The 27,059-nt window shown below is 36.5% G+C and overlaps 1 protein-coding gene across 1 annotated transcript in view; it reads right to left on the bottom strand.

Moving 5' to 3' along the window:
- Positions 1 to 2,183: 2,183 nt before the first annotated feature.
- The window catches only part of KLHL4 (kelch like family member 4), a 167,942-nt gene continuing 143,066 nt past the window's right edge, over positions 2,184 to 27,059 (bottom strand). The window contains exons 10-11 of the mRNA XM_005594074.5: positions 5,217 to 5,388; positions 2,184 to 3,682 (exon numbers count right to left, since the gene is read on the bottom strand). Coding sequence (XP_005594131.1) covers positions 3,623 to 3,682; positions 5,217 to 5,388 — 232 coding nt within the window. The 3' untranslated portion in view covers positions 2,184 to 3,622. The remainder of the gene's footprint in view (positions 3,683 to 5,216; positions 5,389 to 27,059) is intronic.

The following is a 27,059-nucleotide window of genomic DNA, read 5'->3' as shown; positions in this document are numbered from 1 at the left end:
GTCTGTAGCAGGCCATAATCCTGAAAAACAAGCATTGTCAAGAGAGAAAGAGTTTTAACACTTTTATCAATATTACTGTAATTCATAAATCATAATTATATATATTATGGGGTACAATATATTTTGGTATATGTATACAGTGTGTGATGATTAAATCAAGCTAATTAAACATATTATCACCTTACACATAATTCATCATGGTGAGATATTTGAAATTTTAAAAGCATTTTAAAAACTCTCCTTTGAAATATGGAGATCCATGCTTGCAAATTAGGTAGTTCATGTGATATCTTCCATAGACAAGAGAGGGGAGATGCTCCTTCCATCATTTAGGTTGGGACTTAGTGTCTCTAGCAATGTGGACAGGATGTAAAGAAAGTTCATTACGAAGAGAAATAGCAACTGAAAAATCTGTCCCTTCTACCTGAGGTGATGTGATTGGGAGAAAGTAGACATAGAATGATGACAGTTTAGGACATATGTGTTTCATGGCTTTTTTTTTTTTTTTTTCCTTTACCTAGACTAAGATCTCAAGGTAGGAGTCTTGTCAGAGAACTTCAAATAAAATCCAGAGTCGCAGAGGTTTTTTTTCTATATTGCATTTGGAACTCCAAAAGGAAACTGTCTTTCAGTGTTCCCTCCATATCAAAAAAGGACAACAGCCACACCTGAGTCAGACAGGTAAGTGGCATTGTTGTGCAGAGAAAGGATCTGCATTTAGTGCCCCAGAGTTTCCTTCAGCTTCTGTGTGGTATAGAAGTTTTGTGGAAGTTCTTGCATGCCCTGTGGAAATACAGGAAAGTAGCAGACAGTGTTAGAGAATCATCATGATGCATGCTGAGAGTTGCAGAATAGGGAATCCTGAACATGGCCATAGTGATTATAGAAAAAAAATCAAGAAGCAGCAACATTGTCTTTCAGATCTGAGTATAGTAAATGTGTGAGCCCTTATACTCTTGAAAGAATATATAAATAACTCCCTTTCCTATATGTATTTGTTTAAACTAGCCCTGATAGGTTATCTCTGCTAAAGCATGGCAACAAGGGCCCACTCTTGCTCCTCCTTTTCCCAACAAAGTTTGACTGAGACAAGCACAGTTATGTTTCAGTGCCCTGGGCCTCTGCAGGTCTCTATTCTGATGGCTCACATCTGCTCAGATTTTGGCAGCTCATCTAGGGCATTGTCTTAGTTCATTTTCTGAGGCTTAAAACAGAACCTGGATAATTTACAAATAAAAATAATTAATTTCTTACAGCTAGGCAGGCTGAGAAATCTGAGGTTGAGGGGCCATATATGGGATGGCCTTCCTGTTGGTAAGAGCTGTCAGGTAAGTCCCAAGGTAACACATAGCATCACATGACTTGGGGGCATATGCACTCTGAGCATGCTAGCTTAGGTCACTCTTCCTTCCTTTTCATACAAAGTCACCAGTCCCCCACTCTTAAGATAATCCATTAATCCATGAATGGATTAATCCATTCAGGAGGGCACAGGCCTCATGGCCCAATCACCTCTTAAGGGCCCTACCTCTCAATACTGCTACATTAGGAATTAAGTTTCAGCATGAGTTTTCGAGGGAAAAAAATATTCAAACCATAGCAGCCATAGTGGCCTGAACACCATTTTTAAATGCAGCTATGAAGTGGTAGCCCTGGGAAACATACATGTCTCTTCTACGAGTCAGTACAGTCAAGTCCAGCTATGCCATTGAGAAGACAGTATTCAACTTTTACTTTCCTCTTCTCCATGAATGACTCTAGACACAGTCTGCCTCTTGGTAACACCTAGTTGTTACTAGAGGATTGGCAAGCTAGGCTGCAAAAGGTCCTTTGATCTTTTCCACTGGTTGACACCCCCATTTAACTTAACAGGCCAAGCTGTGCATTGGCGATAAAGGTTTAGGTAACTCTACTTCTACACTGATTTCAATAAGGTGTGAATTCAAAAGACCTAACAGGGCTGTATGTGTGTTTCACAGCCTCTCCGTGTCTCTATCTTCACCTCTAGAACTGCAGAAATCTATAGCTCTATAGCTCTCTATTTAGAATTAGAGACAACGGCAGGTGTAAGAAGAAATAAATAAATGGAATTTTATTTTGTGTTTAAGTATTTTAGTGATATAGGAAATGTAAAATCAAAAAATCCATTCAGGTTGTACTTGATATATTCTAAAGCCACACCATAAGGAGAGGAAATAAAGTTTATTTAAATTCAATTTGTCAAAGTACAAATACCTTTGTACAACTTACATTGTTCTTTCTTAAAACTTAAAAGCTAGTAGTATATTTTGTAAGCATTTCTCCAGATTTTGATTTCACAATCCACAATAAAAAGTCTGTTTAAAAGAACTTATTGTAGAAATTCTAAAATTGTGCATTTACTTGAAAAGTTACTTTCATAAAGGGTTTTTCAATATTTCATCTTAGTTGTATAATTAAATGGAAGAAATGGAAGCATTACACATAAAATACTATTCAACTAGCCATTTTTGTTATTTTAAAACTTAAAAAGTCTTTTTTTTTTTTTTTTTTTTTTGTATAGCACACATATCCTAACATTTTCTACTGGATAATATAACAGTAACAGAAAAGCATGTACTGGTACAAAAAAGATAACTATCGTATTTGACCAAGCTTATTGATTATTTTGGTTTTCCCATGTGTTAACACTGAATAATGTCCTCAATTTTAATGTACTTTAAAAATCGTTTTGTTTTTGAAAACTTGTTTAACTTAACGATATGTGTTCATAGAGTTAACATAAATGCTTGAGGAGAACATTACATTCTATACAAGTGAAGCCCTGACACTCTGTAGCTGAGGTCACAGTTTGTATCAATATGATAAATATTCATTATTTCATTGTATAGGCTGTGTATATGAAATTACAATAATATTCTACTGGTAACAAATCTAATGAGAAAAATGTTAAGAAATACCAAATTTATATGTGTGCTCTGGCAGATAAGCAAACCTGTAAAAATTTTGACATACCGCGATCAACATAACAAATTTTGTCAAAGAGCTGTTTTTTCTTTTTCTTTTTTTTTTTTTAGCTTCAACACAGTAAAAGCTTTCCTCTTGGTAAACGTGAGGAATTGTTTAGCTCTTTGGGATATTATCTGAATAGGAGAATAATGGCTTACTAAAAATCAGATTTTCTATTTTAAGCTTCAGATGTTACCTTTTATATTTCTATGTTCCAGATAATAAGAGTATGTTTAAAAAAAAAAAAAAAACTGAAAATGTTTTTAACTTCTAAGGCTCTTACCTTGAAATGTATTAATGCTTTTATAACCTGCACACTGTGAACATCATCATCACCAGTTTTCATTAAATATTTTAGCATTTTGTAGTAATGGGGCTGTATCTAGACTACGGGGTTTCCTTTTATATTATCAGCTGCGATAACACATATGCTTAATAATTCATATGTAATTCACGTTTAAAAAGTTTTGGCTTCACAAATGAAAGCAATTATAACTACAAATTAAAACAATACAACAATTTTCCAGTCTGATCATTAATTGTAGGAAAAAGAACATGTATTTCTTTCTCCCTTTGTCCTACTCAGTTTCTTGAAATTATCCAGTTTCATTCCATTTGATAAAAATAGATAGCTTTAAGGTAGCTTCACCACTACAACACATGCACCAGCTCTTCCAATGTTAACAGGAACTTCCTAAAACACAAAACAAGAAACAAAACACTGTTGGAACTCTGATTTTAGCATAATATAAAATATTATATTCAATATGGTTGAAGAAGTCCTTACTTATTTTGGTCTAACATCACCTTGTCTAAAGATGAGATAATCTGCAGCCCAGATAACAGTGTAGTGTGGTGGAAAAAACACAGCCTTCAGAATGGTAAAAACCTGAGATTGAGGATCAGGTGATCTTAAGTAAATTTCATCTCTCCGATAATATTCTCACTTGAAAAATTACAGCTAATTATACTAACACGTCAAGGTTTTTGTGTTGTGATGGTTGAAATAATGAATAACAATTTGCACTTAGTAGTTATAATTCCACCATCTGTTAGTTCTCTTTCACTCTTTTCAAGATCACACAATGAAACAGTGACACAGCCAGAAATATAATCTAGGACTCTTAGCTACTTGCCTACAATCTTCAGAAAAGTAAATCCCACAAGCTGGTCAAGCATCTTGATTATTATATTTGACCTAACACCTTGCATGCTATTTTTTTTCCTTCTATTTCTGGGTGGTCCTAAGCATTGATAAAATAGGAGCTACCCTACATTGTAGCATTTGAGGGTTTTTGAGTCTTAATGAGTCAGATTATTGGAGGAGAGAGATTAAAATCTCATTATCAGCTGTCATTACATTAACACTAATTTACTTAGAGCAATAGCCAGCTGTACCCTGTAGAATACAGAGTAGCATGAAGTCAGCAGAAGGGAAGATGAAGTTAGATACCAAATACAAGGTTTACCTGTTTGTGGAGATGGTAAAGAGTTAATCATACTTTATGTTTTTTGTTAACTCATCATTTAATTGACAAAGTATTATTAAATATTTTAGAATAAATCTAGTGCTATCACTGGCAAAGTAGTCAAAAGGGTCAAATTTGCCTTTAACATCTCAAAGATGCCATTTCAATGCTATCTTTTGCATTCTCCTTGAAATTATTTCTAATAGACGCCCAGCACTTTTGAGAGGTTTTAATTCTGGTCCCTTATTGTTTACTAAATTATTGACTGACTGAAGAATTTAGGAGTATTGCAGTCTACACAGTTTCTATATGGCAAAGATTGAAGGCTTTTCTCCTGGGTGCCAGCCAATAATAAAGGCAGATATTTGTGGAAGAGGATGTTGCCCTTTGGTTCTCAGGTCACAACATATACATAAAACGTTGGCCATGGTAAAATCCTTTATTTTATTTATTTATTACTGAAGTATTTGATTGGATTCGCTTATTTTATTTAAAGGGAATGCTTTCATGAAGTCAAGAGAATGGTCTGTCTTCTTTTATGTAAGTACTGATGGCTCCTGCTATCAACTATCATGTCATATCATATCAACTAGATCAACTAGTAATTCTCTAAGATATAAATAGAGCACAGACTATAAATTTCACTAAAAGATCTTGTAAGGGCCTAGAGAAGAGAATACAATTAATTCTGAAAATATATTTTAATATATTCTTTTTAAAACCTGAAATATAGTAATTTGAATATTTTAAGTTGAATACCTCTTTCCATTCATTTCTCTGTGCATCATATGACTCAACTGTGTTCAAATAAGTATGTCCATCATATCCTCCAACCACATAGAGTTTGTCTCCAAGCGGGCACACAGCAACAGCATCTCGAGGAACACTCAGAGGTGCCACAGTTGACCATGAGTCACTTTTTGGATCATACCTTAAAGGATTTAGAAAGACAATTGGGAGGAAAAGTCCAATAGAGTTACAATTGAAAATAATAGACATTCTCAAAATGTATACCTATCTGAAACACAGGATTAAAAACACTTTATACAAATATTAAGTATAGATTGGATAATATTAAGGCTATGTACATGACAAAATTACCTTCAGCCACTAGGTGTCTCTCAAAGCATATTGAACAAGTTTCCCTTTCCAAGATACCATGCACTTCATTAATAAGTACTCAGATAAACTTTGAGGAAATTTCACATATTGTGATCCTGGCATGATATAAAAAATGTCTCCTCTCATTTAGTAGTCTGATTGAAGAGCTTTTGTTTTTCTTTTATTATTTATTTGTCAAAGTTATACATAAGATGCCTCTTTTATATGAGAACTCATTTTAAAGTAAACCTGAATATAACTGCCTTTCTATTTTTGCTGTATGAAATGTACTACTTTGGTTTTAATACTATTTGCAGATAGAATGGTTATAGACTTATCCTGTGTTTTTCCCTGCTGAGAGTTCTTATTTATCTTCAGTGGAGTTAAGGTTTATTGTTTTCTATTTTAATCTGAAGTTAACTCCTTATCCCCAAACCTCTTTAGTAAGCAAAATGAAAAATAATACAGTAAGTAATATTAATTAACATATTTTCTAGAAATTCTTTCCTAACCTTTGAAGCTTATTTTTAAAAATACATAACACTAAAATCTAAAAATTGAACAATGAAGAAAACTCATATAATTATACACAAAAATGCTCCCTGACTTTACATTGGCCTATTTGTAAAAGTCTAATGAAATATATTTATTTTACAAAGGAGATTTTCATTTATCACTTTCCACTGATATATTTGTATTACCCCCTCTAACCACTGTTTGTATATCTTTAATGATATTCTAAACCATCTGATTTCAGCTTCCATCTGAAATCGGTCTCACATCTAGAATTTTAAAAATAGTATCTGAAATCAGCAATAACTCAGACAACTTAAATTCTATATCATCGAGTGTCATGTAGCATATCACTTTAAATTCAGATGTTATGGTAAAAGTCAGAACCAGAAAATCCATAGCTGCATGCTCTGGCTAAGCCAAATCTTCAAAACAATAGCTATTGTTAATTGATGCTTCACTCAGCTGACAGTCAGGGTACACACACAGATGAATCATGAACCGAAACTCATAGAAGGATTTGCTCATAAATTTGCATCCAAAGACCCAAGACTTTTCTGCATGGGCATGGTAACTAATGCTCAAAATCTGGTTAACATTATTATTATCTGGATATTGCTTAATTAAGAAGAGGAGTTTGGGGAATGTTGAAGTTTCTGAAGAAAAATTAATTGATAATATGGTTATCATCTGTAAAGATGTGTATCATCTGTAAAGACACACAGGAACAGTTATTAAAGACAAAAGTAGTCACCGCATATTCAAATTAAAATAGCATTACTTCTCTTCCTTGTTTGTCTTTTGCTTTTCTGTCTCCCCTTACTTTGAATGTAAGTATATATATTCTAATGGAAATGAAATTGAGCCGGAAGTCAAGAGAATGAGTCATGGTCTTATTTTCCCACTTAGAGTAACTAGGAATCATTTGCTTGATTTATGTGCCTCAATTTTCTCATTAACATTATAGCAATAGTGATCCCTAACCCAACCAATGTGATGGTTTTAGAAAACTTTAAATTATTATCATAAGCAATTGGGTATGCCAAAAGTGTTTTAGCAGAAAAAAAAAAATAGCATCAGAAAAATTCTTCAACGCATGGAAATGAGGATTATCTGATTCCATAGAGGTTGTGTGGACCTTTAAGTGTTTAAGTGCGTTTTTTTTTGTTTTGTTTTGTTTTGTTTTGTTTTGAGACAGCGTCTCGCTCTGTTCCCCAGGCTGGAGTGCAGTGGAGCGCGATCTGGGCTCACTGCAAGCTCCGCCTCCCGGGTTCACGCCATTCTCCTGCCTCAGCCTCCCGAGTAGCTGGGACTACAGGCTCCCGCTACCACGCCTGGCTAATTTTTTAAAATTTATTTTTTATTTATTTTTATTTTTTTATTATTATTTTTTAATTTATTTATTATTATTATACTTTAAGTTGTAGGGTACATGTGCATAACGTGCAGGTTTGTTACATATGTATACTTGTGCCATGTTGCTGTGCTGCACCCATCAACTCGTCATTTACATCAGGTATAACTCCCAATGCAATCCCTCCCCCCTCCCCCCCCCCACCATGATAGGCCCCGGTGTGTTAGTGGGGACGGGGTTTCACCGTGTTAGCCAGGACGGTCTTGATCTCCTGACCTTATGATCCACTCACCTCCGCCGCCCAAAGTGCTGGTATTACAGGCGTGAGCCACCGCACCCAGCCCCTTTAAGTTACTTTCTACTGACAAGCCTATTTTATAACTCTGTGTGTGTGGAAGTTGTAAAAAACTGAGTTTCCTTGTGATTTTTTTCTATAACAATACAAATTCATTTTGCCTGATAGCAATAGAATTGATTTCCACAATGTAGAAATAATGACTCCCAAAGATTATCTTTTATTGTTATATTATATAATTTCAACTAGTTTTGCATCTATTGAGAAATTATTTCAGTATTCAAAGTTGTCTAAGTACCTTTTATTCTAAGTACCTTTTGAACTTGTTTTAACATCTTTTTTTTTTTTTTTTTTTTTTTTTTTGAGACGGAGTCTCACGCTGTTGCCCAGGCTGGAGTGCAGTGGCGCGATCTCGGCTCACTGCAAGCTCCGCCTCCCGGGTTCCCGCCATTCTCCTGCCTCAGCCTCCTGAGTAGCTGGGACTACAGGCGCCCGCCACCGCGCCCGGCTAATTTTTTGTATTTTTAGTAGAGACGGGGTTTCACTGTGGTCTCGATCTCCTGACCTTGTGATCCGCCCGCCTCGGCCTCCCAAAGTGCTGGGATTACAGGCTTGAGCCACCGCGCCCGGCCTGTTTTAACATCTTATAATTGTTTTCTTTATCTATGAATCACATGAAATGTTTAACACATGTTCATTTTATATTTTTAAATTTTTTAATTGATATATATTTGTACACATTTATGAGGTACGTGTGATATTTTGTTACATACATAAAATGTGTCATTTTATATTTGCATGAAAGCCATGATTTTAAGTTTTTGAAAATTATATTTTAGCACTAGTCATTTTCTCAATGCCTTTTCAAGGAAAATGACAATAATAGCATAATAATAGGGTGATAATGTTAGTAATAAAAATAATACTGGATTATAGCAATAATACTAAAATAAAACTACCATACTTGCAACTGACTCCTATTGAATAATTAACATATGGCAAGCAATGTGGTAAGTGCATTATCACATTTTATCTTGTACCCTTGTGGTTGATACTATTATTATTCCCATTTTACATATGAGGAAACTGATGTTTAGAGATGTAAAGTAACTGGGACAAGGTCACATAATTAATAAATAGTAGATTTAAAGTTTGAACCGAGATCTGTCTGACATCTAATCTGATGCGTTTAACTACTATACTACGCATTTGTTTAGTATGTGTAAAGTTCTTATTTTTCTCTTTTTAAAAAAGAGTATGAGAATTTTAAAAATCAGTAAATTTGGGAGTGTAATTATGTCAGAAAATGAGGTTGAACATTTACTTATAGGATATGCATGTAAGTATGTAATTGTGTAGTCTGTGCCACAGATTATATCAGATAATATAAATTAAATTTATATTTTTAGTGGTTTATTTAAATTGATATAGACATTTTAAACCATAATAAGGCTAGTTCTACTGTGAACATTCTATGGTGCTAAAATATGCAGCCCAATTTGTTTTTTTTTTCAAGTTTTAACACAGACTTCCACAATTTCAAGGGTTCACAGAGTAAAGCTAAGAAAGTGCTGGCATTATAATAATGGGAAGAAAAATGATTAATTAAAATAGTCATACATTCCACATTTTTTTGTTATGAGAGGTATACTTTTTTGTGATAAAATCAACTTACATAGTTTCATACATTTAGATACAGGAAGCCAAGTTAATGCAACACCAGTTTTACCACTAAGCCTCAACAAAAAGCTTCCAAACTGCAATAGAAACAAGAAAGCACAGACTATAATAAATGAAAACAGTCTTGCTAGGATTTATTACAAGAAAATTGCCATTATGAGATAGAGAATTATTTGTATCTCTGATTATATATTTACATGATTTACTCCTTGACAGATACAATTTTTGTGAAGTCAGATGCGGTTTTCATAGCAACAAACCTTCACAGCTTCTTATTTACTAGGTATCTTTGTACAGTTCTGTGTTATTTTGGATAAAATCCTTCAGGCAACTTTTAATATTTCTGTAAAAAACAACATGGGTTTTCCATATCGATCTTTCTCCTTGACTTCTCCCTCCCATGAGTTTAGCACTCCAATGCAGTTTTTTGTTTGTTTGTTTATGTTTTAAAGACAGAGTCTCATTCTGTTGCCCAGGCTGAAGTGCAGTTGTGCAGTGATCTCAGCCCGCCATAACCTCTGCCTCCCAGGCTCAAATGATTCTCATGCCTCAGCCTCCCCAGTATCTGGGATTACAGGCATGCGCGTCCATGCCCAACTAATTTTTGTGTTTTTTTAAGAGATAGGGTTTCTTCATGTTGGCCAGGCTGGTCTCAATCTCCTGGCCTCAAGTGATCCACCCACTTCAGCCTCCCAGAGTGTTAGGATTACAGGTGTGAGGCACCGTGCCCGACTCCAATGTAGTTTGAAGTGTCAATGAAATCTCAAGATACCATAATTATTTTTATACAAATTCGTTAGCACTTTTGATCAAGACTTTTTTCCCAAATATAATAATTCCAGATACTATATGTTTATGTTATATATGATTTAGTCTTGCCAACTATCAAGAGTTTTATAAAGAAGTTATAGTTACATGGCTTTTAGGTGTAGAACCGTAAATACTTTTACAGGCATGAGAATAGAATTCAATACCTAGGTATCATTACTTAAAATAAAAACTGCACTTAACCTTTGTTGAATACAATTATGGATTCTTAAAATATATGTGTACATTCTCTGGTAGTCAGGCTTGTACCCTAACTTTTTATGAGTTGTGTGCTGTCTATGACTTTTTGCGGTCTACAGAAGGCATCAATAAATCATCTAGGCAATTTAAAATTTTTATGGAATCTGTCCTTTTTAAAAAAAATGTCCTGCAGTGTTGTTTAAACACAGTTTAAGTCTACTGTATTCTTTGGGTTTTTCTAAAAGGAAACATGATTTGGGCCGTGAATTTGGGCCATGTATTTGGGGAATCAAATGCGCGCACACACACACACACACACACACACACACACACACACACACACACACACTCACACATCCAGAAAGCACACATCCCTAGAAATGCCCAAGAATACATCAGGCCTTTATGCTGAGGTGATCCCAGGCACAGAACATGACCTGCTAATGCGTGATGGTCTAATGGATGAAGCCAGTCTTCAAAGACAGGGAAGGTGCCTGTTTTTTCAAAAACCCAGTTTTCAGCAAAAGATCAAAAGGCATATAAAGAAACAGAAAAAAATAAAAACAAAGTCAATTTTAAAATAACAAATTAAATCTCCAGATACTCTTCCTGTAGAAATATAAAGATCTGACTTACAAGACAATAACATAGCTGTCTTATGCTAAAGCCAAGATAAAAACAGAAATAATGTAAATAAGTAAAAAAAAAATTATAATAAAGAAACATAAAAATTCTTGAGCTGAAAATAAAATGACAATTTGAAAATTCAGTAGAGGGATTCAATGGGAGACTCAAGAAACAGAAGTAAGAATAAGTGAACTTAAAGATAGGTCATTTAAAATTATTGTGTCTGAGAAGCAAAAAGAATAAAGAAAAATGAATAGAGCCTGAGGGACTTACGGGCTAACATCCAGTGGACAAACATATGCATTTCAAAAATCTCAGAAGAAAAAGAGAGAAAAGAGCAGGAAGAATATTTGAACAAAAATAGCTGAAAAACCGTATCAAGACACATTATAAACTCTTAAAAGTCAGAGATAAAGAGACAATATTGTAAGCAAGAAGAGTAAAGCAACTTGACACATAAAAGGAATTCTCAATGAGATAACTAATAAATTTCTCAAAAAAACCTTAGAAGACAGAGGTAATTTTTTTTTAAAGAGGGCAAATTAGGGGCTTTGCTGGCATGCCTCACTCACGAGGAAGTAGCAAAATAGTGTGTAGAGATTCACACTGTAAACTTTTATCTAAGAAGGAACACAGGTGATTAACATAAAAGCAAAAGAAACTCCAGATACTTTGATGAGTTTGGTGGCAGCAGCCTGGGCTGTGGGTTGAGTGGAAAATTGAGAGTGAGTCCCCAGTGCATGAGACGGGGAGAAAGGGTCTCCACCATACACATTCCCACTGGGGAGGTAGGTAATCTAGGCCAAGCGGGAGCTCCTTGACCCTACCAATCGCTGGATCTGATGTTGGGAGCAGTGGGGAGACCTTGAGAAGGGGTAACAGCAGGAAGTTGTGTTGCATGCATTCCAGACGCTGGCTCCAATAGAAGGTGGCCAATAAATATCCTAACTATAGGAGTCTCTACTGAAATCTGTAAGCCACATGGGCAGCAGTCACTAGCTGGGCAAGTCTCCAGACTGAGATTTGTGATCTAGTCCCAAAGAGGAGAGGAGTCCCCATCGCCAGAACTGAGAAGAGAGAGTGGTATGGGATTACAGTGTACATGCAGGAGGTGGGTGACCTCCCCTTTGCAAGACCAGACTAGGAAGGGTACCATGTGGGAGCCCCAGTTTTTGTCCCAGCCAGGAAAGTCTTCAGCGTGGGACAGTTTTGCAATCTGAGATGTTCTGCTTGTAACTTAGCTATTTGTTTCAGCTTGTTGCCAGTAGTAGGCTTCAGGAGGGAGCTCTGCAGGATGGTGACCCAGGAAGCAAGGCAGGTCTCACTGCCACCTGCTAAATTTTGGAGCCCAAGCCACTCCTCATTTCCCATGCTGGCTCTTTGGAATGACAGAGGTTTCTCCACTCCTTTTAATATTGCCCCAGTGTCCTGAGAACTGCTTTTTATCACCCATCAGGGCTAGCACTTGCACCTGCTATTGGGGAGCCTGAGTAAGGGCATGCCTGATGCAGCCCCATCAAAATTTTACCCCATTACCCACGTCATAGGCAAAGCATGGGATCAGAACCCCTGGGAGTTCCACAGTCTAGCACGTTCCCTGGGACATTAGACTACTTCTCCTTGCTGGTAAAGATCAAGCATAGACCTTACTACCACCATCCCAGCTGCCTGTCACCTGCCAGTGCCTTCAGCTGGCCAGCAGGTCAACCTGCTCAGCCCATTACAACTGCTGACATAACTGCACAGTTCTCGGGAAGGAAATGTGCTTTGTGCAACCTCTGCTACCATCATCACCCACACCACCCCAGCTGCTTAGGAGGCCCTGAGCCTGCTCACCTGCCTTGTACATTAATACTACAACTGGCATTTGAGCAAGTCACCACACTAAGGCTGTTTATAACCAAGGAAATTATAGAGCGCCTACATCACTCCTCCACTATCTCTGTCAGGGTTAGTGCTTGTATCCACCACTGGGATATCTGAGGGTGGCCCCGCCTGGTCCAGCTCTGCCCAACTTCACCCTCCTCATGGTGCTGAGGATAAAGCCCAGGCCACTGGGTATTCCACAGACCAGCCCACTGCCTGAGGCACCAGAGGCCTTCTCCTGATAAGGAAATATAAAGCAAAAACCCATCTGCTACCACCACCACCACCACCACCACTGGCTCTTACCTCCTTCAAGTGCCACGTACTGGCCTGTAGGTTAAACTGCACAATCCAATACAAAATCCATTGACACCAGTGCAGATAAGCTTATGGAGACCTCTGCTACCCCAGCTCCAAAGGAGGCAGTGAGCCTGCTCACACCCCTAGAACATTGCTATGACAACTGGCACTTGAGAAAATCACACTAAGGCTACCTATAATGAAAAAAATTCATAGAGTCTTTGCCACTGAAAACACTCAGACTCAAAGCCTAATGATCTTATTCAAAATAGGTTATATTCACATCTTAAGGGGAAAAAAGTCCTGTCCAAATAAAAGTAAATTTAAAAATAAGAAGATGTGATATTTTTCTTTTCAAATGATGAGGAACCAATGGAACAGTTCTGGAAGTATAAAAGAACAGGGTGATATGGTAACCACCACAAAGCATTGCACTAACTCTTTAGCAGTAGTTCCTAACCAAAATGAAATACATGAAATTTCAGAAAAAGAATTCAAAATATTGATTTTAAAGAAGCTCAACAGGAATCAAGAGAAAGCTGAAAACCAATACAAATAAATCAGAAAATCAATCCAGAATATGAATGATAAATTTGCCAAAGAGATAGATTTTTTAAAAAAAGAAACTTCTGAAAAGGAAAATTCATTGAAGGCATTGCAAAATACAGATGAAATCTTCAATGATAGACTAGACTAAGCAGAAGAAAGAATCTCAGAGCTTGAAGACAGTACTTTTTAATTTATCCAGTCAGATAAAAACAAAAAAAATAGAATTAAAAAGTGAGCTAAGCTTTTGGTAAGTATGGGACTATGTAAAATGTCCCAACTTACAAATTATAAGTATTCCTGGGGGCAAAGAAAAAAACCCCAAATCTGGGAAACTATTTGAGAAAATAATTAAGGAAAACTTCCCTAGTCCGGCAAGAGATCTAGGTATCTCGATGCAAGAAACTCAGAAAACTCCAGAAAAATATTGTAAGAACAATCTCACCAAGACATATAGTCATCAGACAGTCTAAATTCAATATGAAGGAAAAAAATCCTAAAATCAGCAAAAGAAAAGCATATAGTAACCTATAAAGGAAACCCCATCAGACTAAAAGTGGACTTCTCAGCGGAAGCCTTACAAGCCAGAAGAGATTGGGATTTTATTTTCAAGGCGCTTAAGGAAAAATCTGTAAACCCTGGCTTGTGTATACTACCAGAATAAGCTTCATAAATGAAGAAGAAATAAAGTCTTTTGCAGACAAGCAAACACTGAGAAAATCTGTCACCACTAGACCAAACTTACAAGAAATGCTCGAGGAAGTTATAAACATGGATACAAAATTTGGTCAATACTTGCCATAATAAAAACATCTGAAAGTATAAAACTCAAAAGTCTTATAAAATGATTACAAAAATGAGGCTACAAAGTAGCTATATAACAATTAATATTATGACAGGAATAAGACCTCATGTATATGGGTTATGTATATAACCATAACTGTATATGAATTAAATATGCCAATTAAAAGAAATAGGCTGACAAAATGGATATATATATAAAAAAGGATACAACCATACACTTCTTACAAGAAACACCTTATTGATAAAGACACTTAGAGACTTAAGTTAATGGGGTGGAAAAAATATTCAATTTAAATGGAAAACAAAAGCAAACAGGAGTAGATATGTTTACATCTGATCAAGCAAACTTTAAATAAACAACAGTTTAAAAAGACAAGGAATGTCATTATATAATCATGAAGAAATCAATTCAACAAAAAGATGTAACAATCCTAAATATATATGCACCAAACACTGGGGCACCCAGATTTATAAAACGAATATTACTTGACTTAAGAAAAGAGCTAGGCAGCAATGCAATAATAGTAGGGGACTTCAACATCCCACTGACAGCACTAGGCAAATTATTGAGGCAGATAATCAACAAAAAAACACAGGAAAATGGCCTCGGCAAAAAATTCGTGACTAAGACCTCAGAAGCACAGGCAACAAAAGCGAAAATATACAAATGGGACTTAAGTAAAAAACTTCTGCATGGCCATGGAAAGAATCAATAGAGTGAACAGGGAATCTTCAGAATGGGACAAAATATTTGCAAAGTATGTATCTGGCAAATGGGCTAATATCTGGAATTTACAAGGAACTCAAACATCTCAGTCATAACAAGAAAAACTCAAATAACCCCATTAAAAGTGGTCAAGTAATATGAAGAGATAATTTTTTAAAATGACATATAAATGGCCAAAAAGCATATGCAAAAATGTTCAACATTACTAATTATGAGAAAAATGTGAATTAAAGCCACCATGAGATACCATTTTACACCAGTAAAAATGGCTATTAATAAAAAGACAAATAATAACAGATGTTGGCAAAGATGCAGAGAAAAGGGAACACACACTGTTAGTGGGAACGTAAGTAAGTATAACCTTTATGGCAATCAGTATGTAGCTTTCTCAAAGAGCTAAAAATAGATCTACCATTTGGTGCAGCAATCCCACTACTGCGTATCTACCTAAAGGAAGATACATCATTATACCAAAATATACCTGCACTCATAGGTTTCATGAAGCACTATTCACAATAGCAAATATATGAAATCAACCTAAATGTCCATCAATGGATGATTGGATTAAAATATGCACACAAACACACACACACCCACATACACACACATATACATACACCATGGAATACTACTCAGCCATAAAAAAATCGTGTTTTAAACAATCATGTCTTAAACAAAGTAACTCAGAAACAGGAAGTCAAATATCACATGTTCTCAGTTATAAGTGGGAGCTAAATAATGCATACACATGATATAGGAAGTGGAGTAGTAGACATTGGAGACAGAACAGTGAGGCAGGTGGAGGGTGGTGAGAAATGAAAAATTACTTAATTGGCTCAATATAGACTATTCAGATAATGGCTACACGAAAAGCCCAGACTTCTCCACTTTGCAATAGGTCCATGTAGTAAAACTGTACTTATAGTACCTAATTTTTAAAAAATTTTATTTTATTAATTTCCAGGGTACATGTGCAGAATGTGCAAGTTTGTTACATAGGTAAAGGTATGCCATGGTGGTTTGCTGCACCTGTCAATCCATCACCTAGGTATTACACCCAGCATGCATTAGCTATTCTTCCTTATGGCCTCCCTTACACCCACACTCCCCTGACAAGCCCCAGTGTTTGTTGTTCCCCATCCTGTGTCCATGTGTTCTCATTGTTCAGCTCCCACTTATAAGTGAGAACATGCGGTGTTTAATTTTCTGCTCCTGCATTAGTTTGCTGAAGATAATGGCTTCCGGCTTTATACATGGCCATACGAAGGATATGATTTCATTCCTTTTTATGGCTGCATACTATCCCATGGTGTATATGTACCACATTTTCTTTATCTAATCTATTGTTGGTGGGCATTTGGGTTAATTATATGTCTTTGCTATTATGAGTAGTGCTGCAATGAACATATGCATGTGAGTATCTTTATAATAAAATGACTTATATGTCTTTGGGTATATACCCAGTAATGAGATTGCTGGGTCAAATGATATTTTTGGTTCTAAATGTTTGAGGAATAGTCACACTGTCTTCCACAATGGCTGAACTAATTTACATTCCCACCAACAGTGTAAAAGCATTCCTATTTCTTCAGAACCTCACCAGCATCTACTGTTTCTTGACTTTCTAATAATTGCCATTATGATGGGCATGTGATGGTATCTCATTGTGGTTTTGATTTGCATTTAATGATAAGTGATGTTGAACTTTTTTTCATGTTTGTTGATCTCATGTATGTATTCTTTTGAGAAGTGTTGACAAAGCTGACAAAAACAAGCAATGGAGAAAAGATTCCCTATTTGATAAATGGTGCTGGAAGAACTGGCTGGCCATATGCAGAAAGTTGAAACTGGACCCTTCCTTACACCTTATACAAAAATTAACTGAAAAAGGATGACATGGTTTGGCTATGTCCACACCCAAATCTCATCTTGAATTGTAGCTCCCATGATTCCCGTGTGTTGTGGGAAAGACCCAGTAGGAGATAATTGAATCATGGGGGCAGTTTTTCCCATACTGTTCTCATGATAGTGAGTAAGTCTCTCAAGATCTGGTGGTTTTATAAGGGGAAACTCATTTTGCTTGGCTCTCTGATTCTCTCTTGCCACCACCATGTAAGAAGTGCCTTTCAGCTTCTGCCATGGCCTCAACAGCCACGTGGAACTACGAGTCCATTAAACTTCTTTTTCTTCCCAGTCTTGGGTATGTCTTTATCAGCAGTGTGACAATGGACTAATACAGTAAATTGGTACTAGTAGAGTGGGCCACTGCTGAAGATATCTGAAAATGTGGAAGTGACTTTGGAATTGGGTAACAGGCAGAGGTTGGAACAGTTTGGAGGACTCAGAAGATAGGAAAATGTGGAAAAGTTTGGAACTTCCTAGAGTCTTGAGACTTGTTGAATGGCTTTGCCCAAAATGCTGATAGCAATGTGGACAATAAAGTCTAGGCTGAGGTGGTCTCAGATGGAAATGAGGAACTTGTTGGGAATTGGAGCAAAAGTGACTCTTGTTATGTTCTAGCAAAGAGACTGGCAGCATTTTGTCCCTGCCCTAGAAATTTGTGAAACTTTAAACTTGAGAGAGACTATTTAGGGTACCTGGTAGAAGAAATTTCTAAGCAACAAAGCATTCAAGAGGTGCTGTTAAAGACATTCAGTTTTATAAGGGAAGCAGAGCATAAAAGTTCAAATAATTTTCAGCTTGACAATGTGATAGAAAAGAAAATCCCTTTTTCTGAGAAATTCAAGCCCCCTGCAGAAATTTGCTTAAGTAATGAGGAGCTCAATGTTAACTGCCAAGACAATAGGGAAAATGTCTCTAGGACATGTCAGGGATCTTCACGGCAGCCCCTCCCATCACAGACCTGGAGGCCTAGTGGGGAATATGTTTTCCCCATGCTGTGTGCAGCCTAGGAACTTGGTGCCCTGCATTTACAGCTGCTCCAGCTGTGGCTAAAAGGAGCAAATGTAGAACTCTGGCTGTGGCTTCAGAGGGTGCAAGCCCCAAGCCTTGGCAGCTTCCATGTGGTGTTGAGCCTGTGAGTGCACAGAAGTCAATAATCGGGGTTCGGGAACCTCTGCCTAGATTTCAGAGAATGTGTGGAAATGACTGGATGCCCAGATAGAAGTTTGTTGCAGGCATAGGGCCCTCAAGGAGAACCTCTGCTAGGGCAGTGCAGAAGGAAAATGTGGGGTCAGAGCCCCCACACAGATTCCCTTCTGGAGCATCACCTAGTGGAGCTGTGAGAAGAGGGCCACTGTCCTTCAGGTCCTAGAATGGTAAATCCACTGACACTGTGTGCCTGGAAAAGCCTCAGACACTCAGTGCCAGTCTGTGAAAGCACCTGGGAGAGAGGCTGTACTCTGCAAAGCCACAGGGCCAGAGCTGCCCAAGACCATGGAACCCACCTCTTGCATCAGTGTGACATGGATGAGAAACATGGTATCAAAAGTGTTCATTATGCAGCTTTAAGATATGACTGCCTTGCTGAATTTTGGACTTGCATGGGGCCTGTAGCCCCTTTGCTTTGGTCATTTTTTCCCATTTGTAATGGACGTACTTACTCAATGCCTGTACCACCGTTGTATCTAGAAAGTAACTAACTTGCTTTTGATTTTACAGGCTCACAGGCGGAAGGGACTTGCCTTGTCTTGGATGAGACTTTGAACTGTGAACTTTTGAGTTAATGTTGAAACGAGTTAAGAATTTGGGGGACTGTTGGGAAGGCATGATTGGTTTTTAAATGTGAGGACATAAGATTTGGGAGTGGTCAGAGGTAGAATGATATGGTTTGGCTGTGTCCCCACCCAAATCTCATCTTGAATTATAGCTTCTATGATTCCTACATGTTGTGGGAGGAACCCAGTGGGAGATAATTGAATCATGGGGGCCTGCCCTGCCTGCCTCATCTAAGATATTATTTGCAAAAGCCATTTTGTTAATTTCCAACGTGCTGTAATTCATATGAAAAGTGACAGTCTGTAGTTATAACAGGTGAATGTGCAATAATCTGTCTTGAAAAATTATAGACAGGAAGATAAATAGTCTAAGTAAGTGAAAACCCAGCTTAGAGTTAACACATCTGTGAACAAATGTGCAGTGCATTTTCTCCCATACTGTTCTCTTGGTAGTGAATACGTCTCATGAGATCTGATGGTTTTATAAGGGGAAACCTATTTTGCTTGGCTCTCTGTTTCTCTCTTGCTGCCACCATGTAAGAAGTGTCTTTTGGCTTCCACGATGATTGTGAAGCCTCCCCAGCCACGTGGAACTGTGAGTCTATTAAACATCTTTCTCTTCCCAGTCTCAGGTATGTCTTTATCAGCAGCATGAATACAGACTAATACAATGGATTGAAGACTAAAATGTATAGCCCAAAACTTTAAAAAACCCTCAACAAACTAAGAATAAAAGAAAACTACCTCACCCCAATGAAGGTAGTATATGGAAAACCAAGAGCTACTATCACACTTAATGTAAGTATTTCCTGTAGGAACAAGAACAAGGAAAGGTGCCCACTTCTACCACTTTATTTGACAATTAGAAATTTTAAACCAGAGCAATCAGGCTAAAAAGAGAAACAAAAGTCATGCAAATTGGAAGAGAAGAAATTAAGAAAGACATCAATAAAGGGAAAGATAGCTTTTGCTTATGGAGTGGAAACCTTAATATTCTTAAGATATCAACACACTCAGTTGGGTGTGGTGGCTCACACCTGTAATCCTAGCACTTTGGGAGGCTGAGGCAGTCAGATTGCTTGAGCCCAGGCATTTGAGATAAGCCGGGGCAACATGGCAAAACCTTGTGCCTACAAAAATTACAAAAAAATTTGCCAGGTGTGGTGGCACATGCTTGTAGTTTCACCTACTAAGGAGGCAGAGTTAGGAGGATTACATGAACTTGGGGACCATGCAGTGAATCATGATGGGACCACTGCATTCTGGCCTCGGTGACAGAGGGAGATCCTGATATTAAAAATAATAATAAATAAATCAATACACAATGTGATCTACAGATTCAATGCAATTTCTATAAAAACTCCAATGGCATTTTTGGCAGAAATAGAAAAATTCATCCTAACTCCATATAGAATCTCAAGAGACCCAAAGTAGCAAAAACAATCTAGAAAATGAACAAAGTTGGAGGTTTACTGCCTCCCTGATTAAGAAGCTTACTATACCAGCTACACTAATCAACACAGTGATGTACGGGCATAAAGACAAACATAAAGACCAATGGAACACAGTACAGAGCCCAGAAATAAACCCTTACATATATGGTCAAAAAAATTTTGACAATGGTGCTGAGGCCACTGAATGGGGAAAGGAGAGTGTTTTCAACACATGTTAACGGGAAAACTGGATATACACATGCAAAAGAATAAAGTTGAACCTTTACTCAATAAAGAACAAATACATTAATGGGTCAAAGGCCTGAAGGTAAGAGGTACAGTTATAAAACTCTAGGTATAAAATATAAATAAAAAGCTTGATTAACTTGTATTTGACAATCACTTATTGGATAAAACACCAAAAGAACAGTCAACAAGAAAAAAATATATAAATTGAACTTCATCAAAATTAAAAATATTTGTGCATCAAAAGACATTATCAACACAGTGACCAGGAAATCCATGAAACAGGAGAGACTATCTGGAAATCATACATATGATAAGTAACTAATTTCCAGAATATGTAAGGAACTACTATAACAATAATATTCAGCCTTAAAAAGGAAATGAAATTCTGACACGTTATTACATAGATAAACCTTGAAGAATTATGCTAAGTGAGATATGACAATCATAAAATAATAACTATTTATGATTCCACTTTTATGAGTTAACTAGAATAGTCAAATTCATAGAAACAAAAAGTAGAATAGTGGTTACCAGTGGCTGTGGAGAGGTAAAAATGTAGAGTTATTATTTAATAAATATAGACTTTCAATCTGAGCACATGAAAAATGTTGTAGAGATGGTTGGTAATGATATTTGCAAAACAGTGTGAATATGTCACTAAACTGTACACTTAAAATAGTTAAAGTAAAAAAAATCCTTATTATGTATAATTTGCCACAAAAATTAGCACTATTAAGGGGTGATTGGTTATTGCTTATGCGAACTGTAGAGAGAACTAATGTGGTTTTTTCAGTGTCACATATATTTGACTATAGTACATTATAGTATTATAGTGTATGAAAATCAAATATGTATTATCTGAGGCAGTGATTGACCATATTTATGGCTTGTATAATCTTAAAAAAGTAAGTTGCATCTCTTAATAACTGATTTTAGAAGAGGCATTCCATTTATACACTGAATGCTAGGGAGCCAGTCATTGAGAATAAATTTTTAAAGTGCTACAGATCAGATATTCCCTATAAGAAACTTTTAGCTTTAGTTATCAATTATGTGTCAGTGGTATGTTTATCAGAAAAAAAAAAATTCATCTTTTCTTTAGACTCTTCTGTCTAAATTCTATCCTTTATGTCATTGTTCTACCAATTTCTTCCAAGTTGCTTTCTTCATGATATCCCAACTCTCCTCAATTTAATTTTTCCTCTGCCTAAAAGATAAAGTCTCAAAACTTCTACCTTGGCGTTAAGTGACATCAGACAATGTGGTCCTTAATTCTGTTCTGAGTTGCACTTCCAAACTGTATTTCCATCCAAAGTGTCTGCTCTAACTGAAAAAGCTGTCTCCTTTACGTCAATGGATTTGATTGTGATTTTTTTTCTCCTAAATTTGTATGCCTGCAAGATACAAATTCTACCTATTCTATAAATTTTCCTTGAGGATGCCATTCCACAATTATGTCTGTTTCCAAAATTTTGCTCTCCTTACTGTAAATTTGTCATTTGGTCTTAGGTTAATATTATTTAACTATTTTGTGTATGTATACAGTTTTTCTGTCTTGAAAGGGAATGTAAATGGTATAACTACACAGTCATAACACTTATTTTAAGCAAGATACACAATATTCATACAAGTGAATGTCTCCCTTTGAGTGAAATTACCTTTGGGAAACAAAATACTTATTGCAATAGAGTCATTGCAATAAGTATTTCTGTATATTAATAAAATACAGAATTATTAATTTCTGTGTAATTATTTCTGTATATTTTGTGATGGTAAGTCATTGTCTCTTTACAGATTAATTTCATTTGATTTTAAAAACAGTAAACTTATTTTTATGTTGTTAATGCTATTTTTGAAATTTCTATTGGTGTTTAATGAACAGGTGGTATTTAGTTGCATGAATAATTTCTTTAGTGGTTATTTCTGAGATTTTGGTGCACCCATCACCAAATAAGTAGACTTTATCCCTCTCCCCACTCACACCCTTTCCCCTGAGTCTCCAACGTTCATTGTATCATTCTTATGCCTTTACATCCTCCCCCACTTATGAGAGCATATAATGTGTGGTTTTCCATTTCTGAGTTACTTCACTTAGAATAATAGTCTCCAATTCCATCCATGTTGCTGTGAATGCCATTATTTAATTCCTTTTTACAGCTCAGTAGTATTCCATATATCACAGTTTCTTTATCCACTCGCTGATGGATAATCGACAGGCATTTGGCCAGTTCCATATTTTTGCAATTACAAATTCTTCTGCTATAAACATTTGTGTGCAGGTATCTTTTTTGTATAATTACTTCTTTTCCTCTGGATAGAGACCCAATAGTGGGATTGCTGTTTCAAATAGTAGATCTACTTTTAGTTCTTTAAGGAATCTCCACACTGTTTTCCATAGTGGTTGTACTAGTTTAGATTCCCGCCAACAGTGTAAAAGTGTTCCCATTTTACCACACCCATGCCAACATTTATTATGTTTTGATTTTTTGATTATGTCCATTCTTGCAGGAATGAGGTAGTATTGCACTGTGGTTTTGATTTGCATTTCCCTGATCATTAGTGATGTTGAACATTTTTTAAATATGTTTTTTAGCCATATGTATATCTTCTTTTGAGAGTTTTCTATTCATGTCCTTAGCCCACTTCTTAATGGAATTGTTTGTTTTGTTCTTGCTAATTTGTTTGAGTTCCTTGTAGATTCTGTCATTTGTCAGATGTAGATTGTAAAGATTTTCCCCCTCTCTGTAGGATATCTTTTTACTCTGCTGATTATTTCTTCTGCTGTGCAGAAACTTTTTAGTTAAGTCCCATCTATTTAGGTCTGTTTTTGTTGCATTTGCTTTTGGGTTCTTGGTCATGAAGTCTTTGCCTAAGCTAATGTCTAGAAGGGTTTTTGCAATGTACCATCTAGAAATTTTACGGTTTCAGGCTTTAGATTTAAGTATTTGATTTGATCCATCTTAATTTGATTTTTGTATAGGGTTACAGATGAGGATCCAGTTTCATTCTTCTATATGTGGCTTGCCAATTATGCCAGTACCATTTGTTGAATATGGTGTCCTTTCCTCACTTTATGTTTTTCTTTGCTTTGTCAAAGATCAGTTGACTGTAAGTATTTGCCTTTATTTCTGGGTTCTCTATTCTGTTCCATTCATCTATATGCCTAGTTTTGTACCAGTATGATTTTGTTTTGGAGAGTATGGCCTTAAAGTATCGTTTGAAGTCGGGTAATGTAATGCCTCTAGATTTGTTCATTTTGCTTAGTCTTGCTTTGGCTAGGCAGGCTCTTTTTTGGTTTCATATGAATTTTAGAACTTTTTATTCTAATTCTGTGAAGAATGGTGGCAGTATTATAAAGGGAAATGCATTGAATTTATAGACTGCTTTTGGCAGTATGGTCATTATCACAATATTGATTCTACCCATCATGAGCATGGGATGTGTTTCCATTTGTTTGTGTCATCTATGTTTTCTTTCAGTAGTGTTTTGTAGTTTTCATTGTAGAGGTCTTTCACCTCCTTGGTTAAGTGCATTCCTAAGTTTTTGTTGTTGTTGTTGCAGCTATTGTAAAACGGGTTGAGTTCTTGATTTGATTCTCAGCTTGGTCACTGTTTTTGTACAGCAGAGCTGCAGATTTGTGTACATTAATTTTTTTCCATAAATTATTGGAGTACAGGTGGTCTGGTTACATGAGTAAGTTCTTTAGTGGTGATTTGTGAGATTCTGTTGCACCCATCACCCAAGCAGTATGCACTGCACCATATTTGTAATCTTTTATCCCTAACTACCTCCCACTTTTCCCTTGCCCAGTCCCCAAAGTCCATCATATCATTCTTTTTTTTTTTTTTTTTTTGAGACAGAGTCTCGCTCTGCCACCCAGGCTGGAGTGCAGTGGCCGGATCTCAGCTCACTGCAAGCTCCGCCTCCTGGGTTCCCGCCATTCTCCTGCCTCAGCCTCCCCAGTAGCTGGGACTACAGGCGCCCGCCACCTTGCCCGGCTAGTTTTTTGTATTTTTTAGTAGAGACAGGGTTTCACCATGTTAGCCAGGATGGTCTCGATCTCCCGACCTCGTGATCCGCCCGTCTCGGCCTCCCAAAGTGCTGGGATTACAGGCTTGAGCCACCGCGCCCGGCCCATCATATCATTCTTATGCCTTTGTGTCCTCATAGTTTAGCTCCCAAATATCAGTGAGAACATACGATGTTTGGTTTTCCTTTCCTGAGTTACTTTACTTAGAATAATAGTCTCCAATCTCATCCACGTTGCTGCAAATGCTGTTAAATCATTCCTTTTTATGGCTGCATAGTATTCCATTGTGTGTATGTACCATAGTTTCTTTATCTACTTGTTGACTGATGAGCATCTGGGTTAGTTCCACAGTTTTGCAATTGTGAATTGTGCTGCTATAAACATACATGTGCACGTATCTTTCATGATTAATAACTTCATTTCCTCTGGGTAGCTACCCAGTAGCGGGATTGCTGGGTCAAATGGTAGTTCTACTTTTAGTTCTTTAAGGGATCTTCACATTCTTTTTCATAGTGGCTGTATTTGTTTGCATTCCCACCAGCAGTGTAGAAGTGTTCCCTGTTCACCACATTCACACTAGCATCTACTGTTTTTTGATTTTTTGATTATGATCATTCTTGCAGGACTAAGGTGGTATTGCATTGTGGTTTTGATTTGCATTTCCCTGATCATTAGTAAAGTTGAGCATTTTTCATGTGTTTGTTGGCCATTTGTATATCTTCTTTTGATAATTGTTTATTCATTTCCTTAGCCCACTTTTTGATGGGATTGCTTGTTTCTTACTGATTTGTTTGAGTTCATTGTAGATTCTGGATATTAGTCCTTTGTCAGATGTACAGATTGTGAAGATTTTCTCCCACACTGTGGGTTGTCTGTTTACTCTGCTGACTGTTCCTTTTGTCGTGAAGAAGCTTTTTAGTTTGATTAGGTCCCAGCTATTTAGCTTTGTTTTTATCGCATGTGCTTTTGGGCTCTTGGTCATGACATCCTTGCCTAAACCAATGTCTAGAATGGTTTTTCCAATGTTATCTTTTAGAATTTTTATAGTTTCCAGTCTTAGGTTTAAGACCTTAATCCATCTCAAGTTGATTTTGTATAAGATGGGAGATGAGAATCCAGTTTCATTCTCCTATATGTGGCTAGCGTATAATCCCAGCATGATTGGCTGAAAAAAGTTCTTTTCCCACTTTATGTTTTTGTTTGCTTTGTCAAAGATCAGTTGACTGTATTTGGGTTTATTTCTGGGTTCTCTACTCTGTTCCACTGGTCTATGTGCCTATTTTTATACCAGTACCATGATGTTTTGGTGACTATGGCTTTATAGACTGGTTTGAAATCAGGCTGTGTGATGCCTCCAGATTTGTTCTTGTGCTTAGTCTTGCTTTGGCTATCAGGGCTCTTTTTTGGTTCCATATGAATTTTAGAATTTTTTTTTCTAATTCTATGAAGAATAATGATGCTATTTTGACGGAGACTGCATTGAATTTGTAGATTACTTTTGGCATTATAGACATTTTCACAATATTGATTCTACCCTTCCACGAGCATGGGATGTGTTTCCATTTCCTGGTGTCATCTATGGTTTCTTTCAGCAGTGTTTTGTAGTTTTCCTTGTAGAGGCCTTTTGACCCCTTGATTATGTATATTCCTAAGTATTTTTAATTTTTGCAGCTATTGTAATAGGGGTTGAGTTCTAGAGTTGATTCTCTGCTTAGTTGCTGTTGGTGTATAGAAGAGCTACTGGTTTGTGTACATTAATCTTATATCCAGAAACTTTGCTGAATTCTTTTATCAGTTCTAGGAGCTTTCTTGAGGAGTCTTTAGCGTTTTCAAGGTGAATGATCATATCATCAACAAACAGTGAGAGTTTGACTTCCTTTTTACTGATTTGGATACCCTTTATTCCTTTCTCTTGTCTGATTGCTCCGGTTATGACTTTCAGTTCTATGTTGAAGAGGAGTGGTGAGAGTGGGCATCCTTGTCTTGTTCCAGTTCTCAGAGGGAATGTTTTCAACTTTTCCCCATTCACTATTCTGTTGGCTGTGGGTTTGTCATAGATGGTTTTTATTACATTAAGGTATGTCCCTTGTATGCTGATTCTGCTGAGAATTTTAATCATAAACATTGCTGGATTTTGTCAAATGCTTTTTCTGCATCTATTGAGATGATTATGTGATTTTTTAAAAAAACTTTATGAGGTGTATCACATTTATTGATCTGTGGATGTTAAACAATCCCTGCATCCCTGGTATAAAACAAAATTGATCATGGTGTATTATCTTTTTGATAAGCTGTTGTATTCTGTTAACTAGTATTGTGTTGAGAATTTTTGCATCTATGTTCATCATGGATATTGGGCTGTAGTTTTCTTTTTTGGTTATGTCTTTTCCTG

The sequence above is a fragment of the Macaca fascicularis genome, chromosome X (assembly GCF_037993035.2).
Source record: "Macaca fascicularis isolate 582-1 chromosome X, T2T-MFA8v1.1".
NCBI classification, from domain to species: domain Eukaryota; kingdom Metazoa; phylum Chordata; class Mammalia; order Primates; family Cercopithecidae; genus Macaca; species Macaca fascicularis.
The sequence above is the reverse complement of the archived record's forward strand: the minus strand, read 5'-3'. Positions and strand labels throughout refer to the sequence as shown.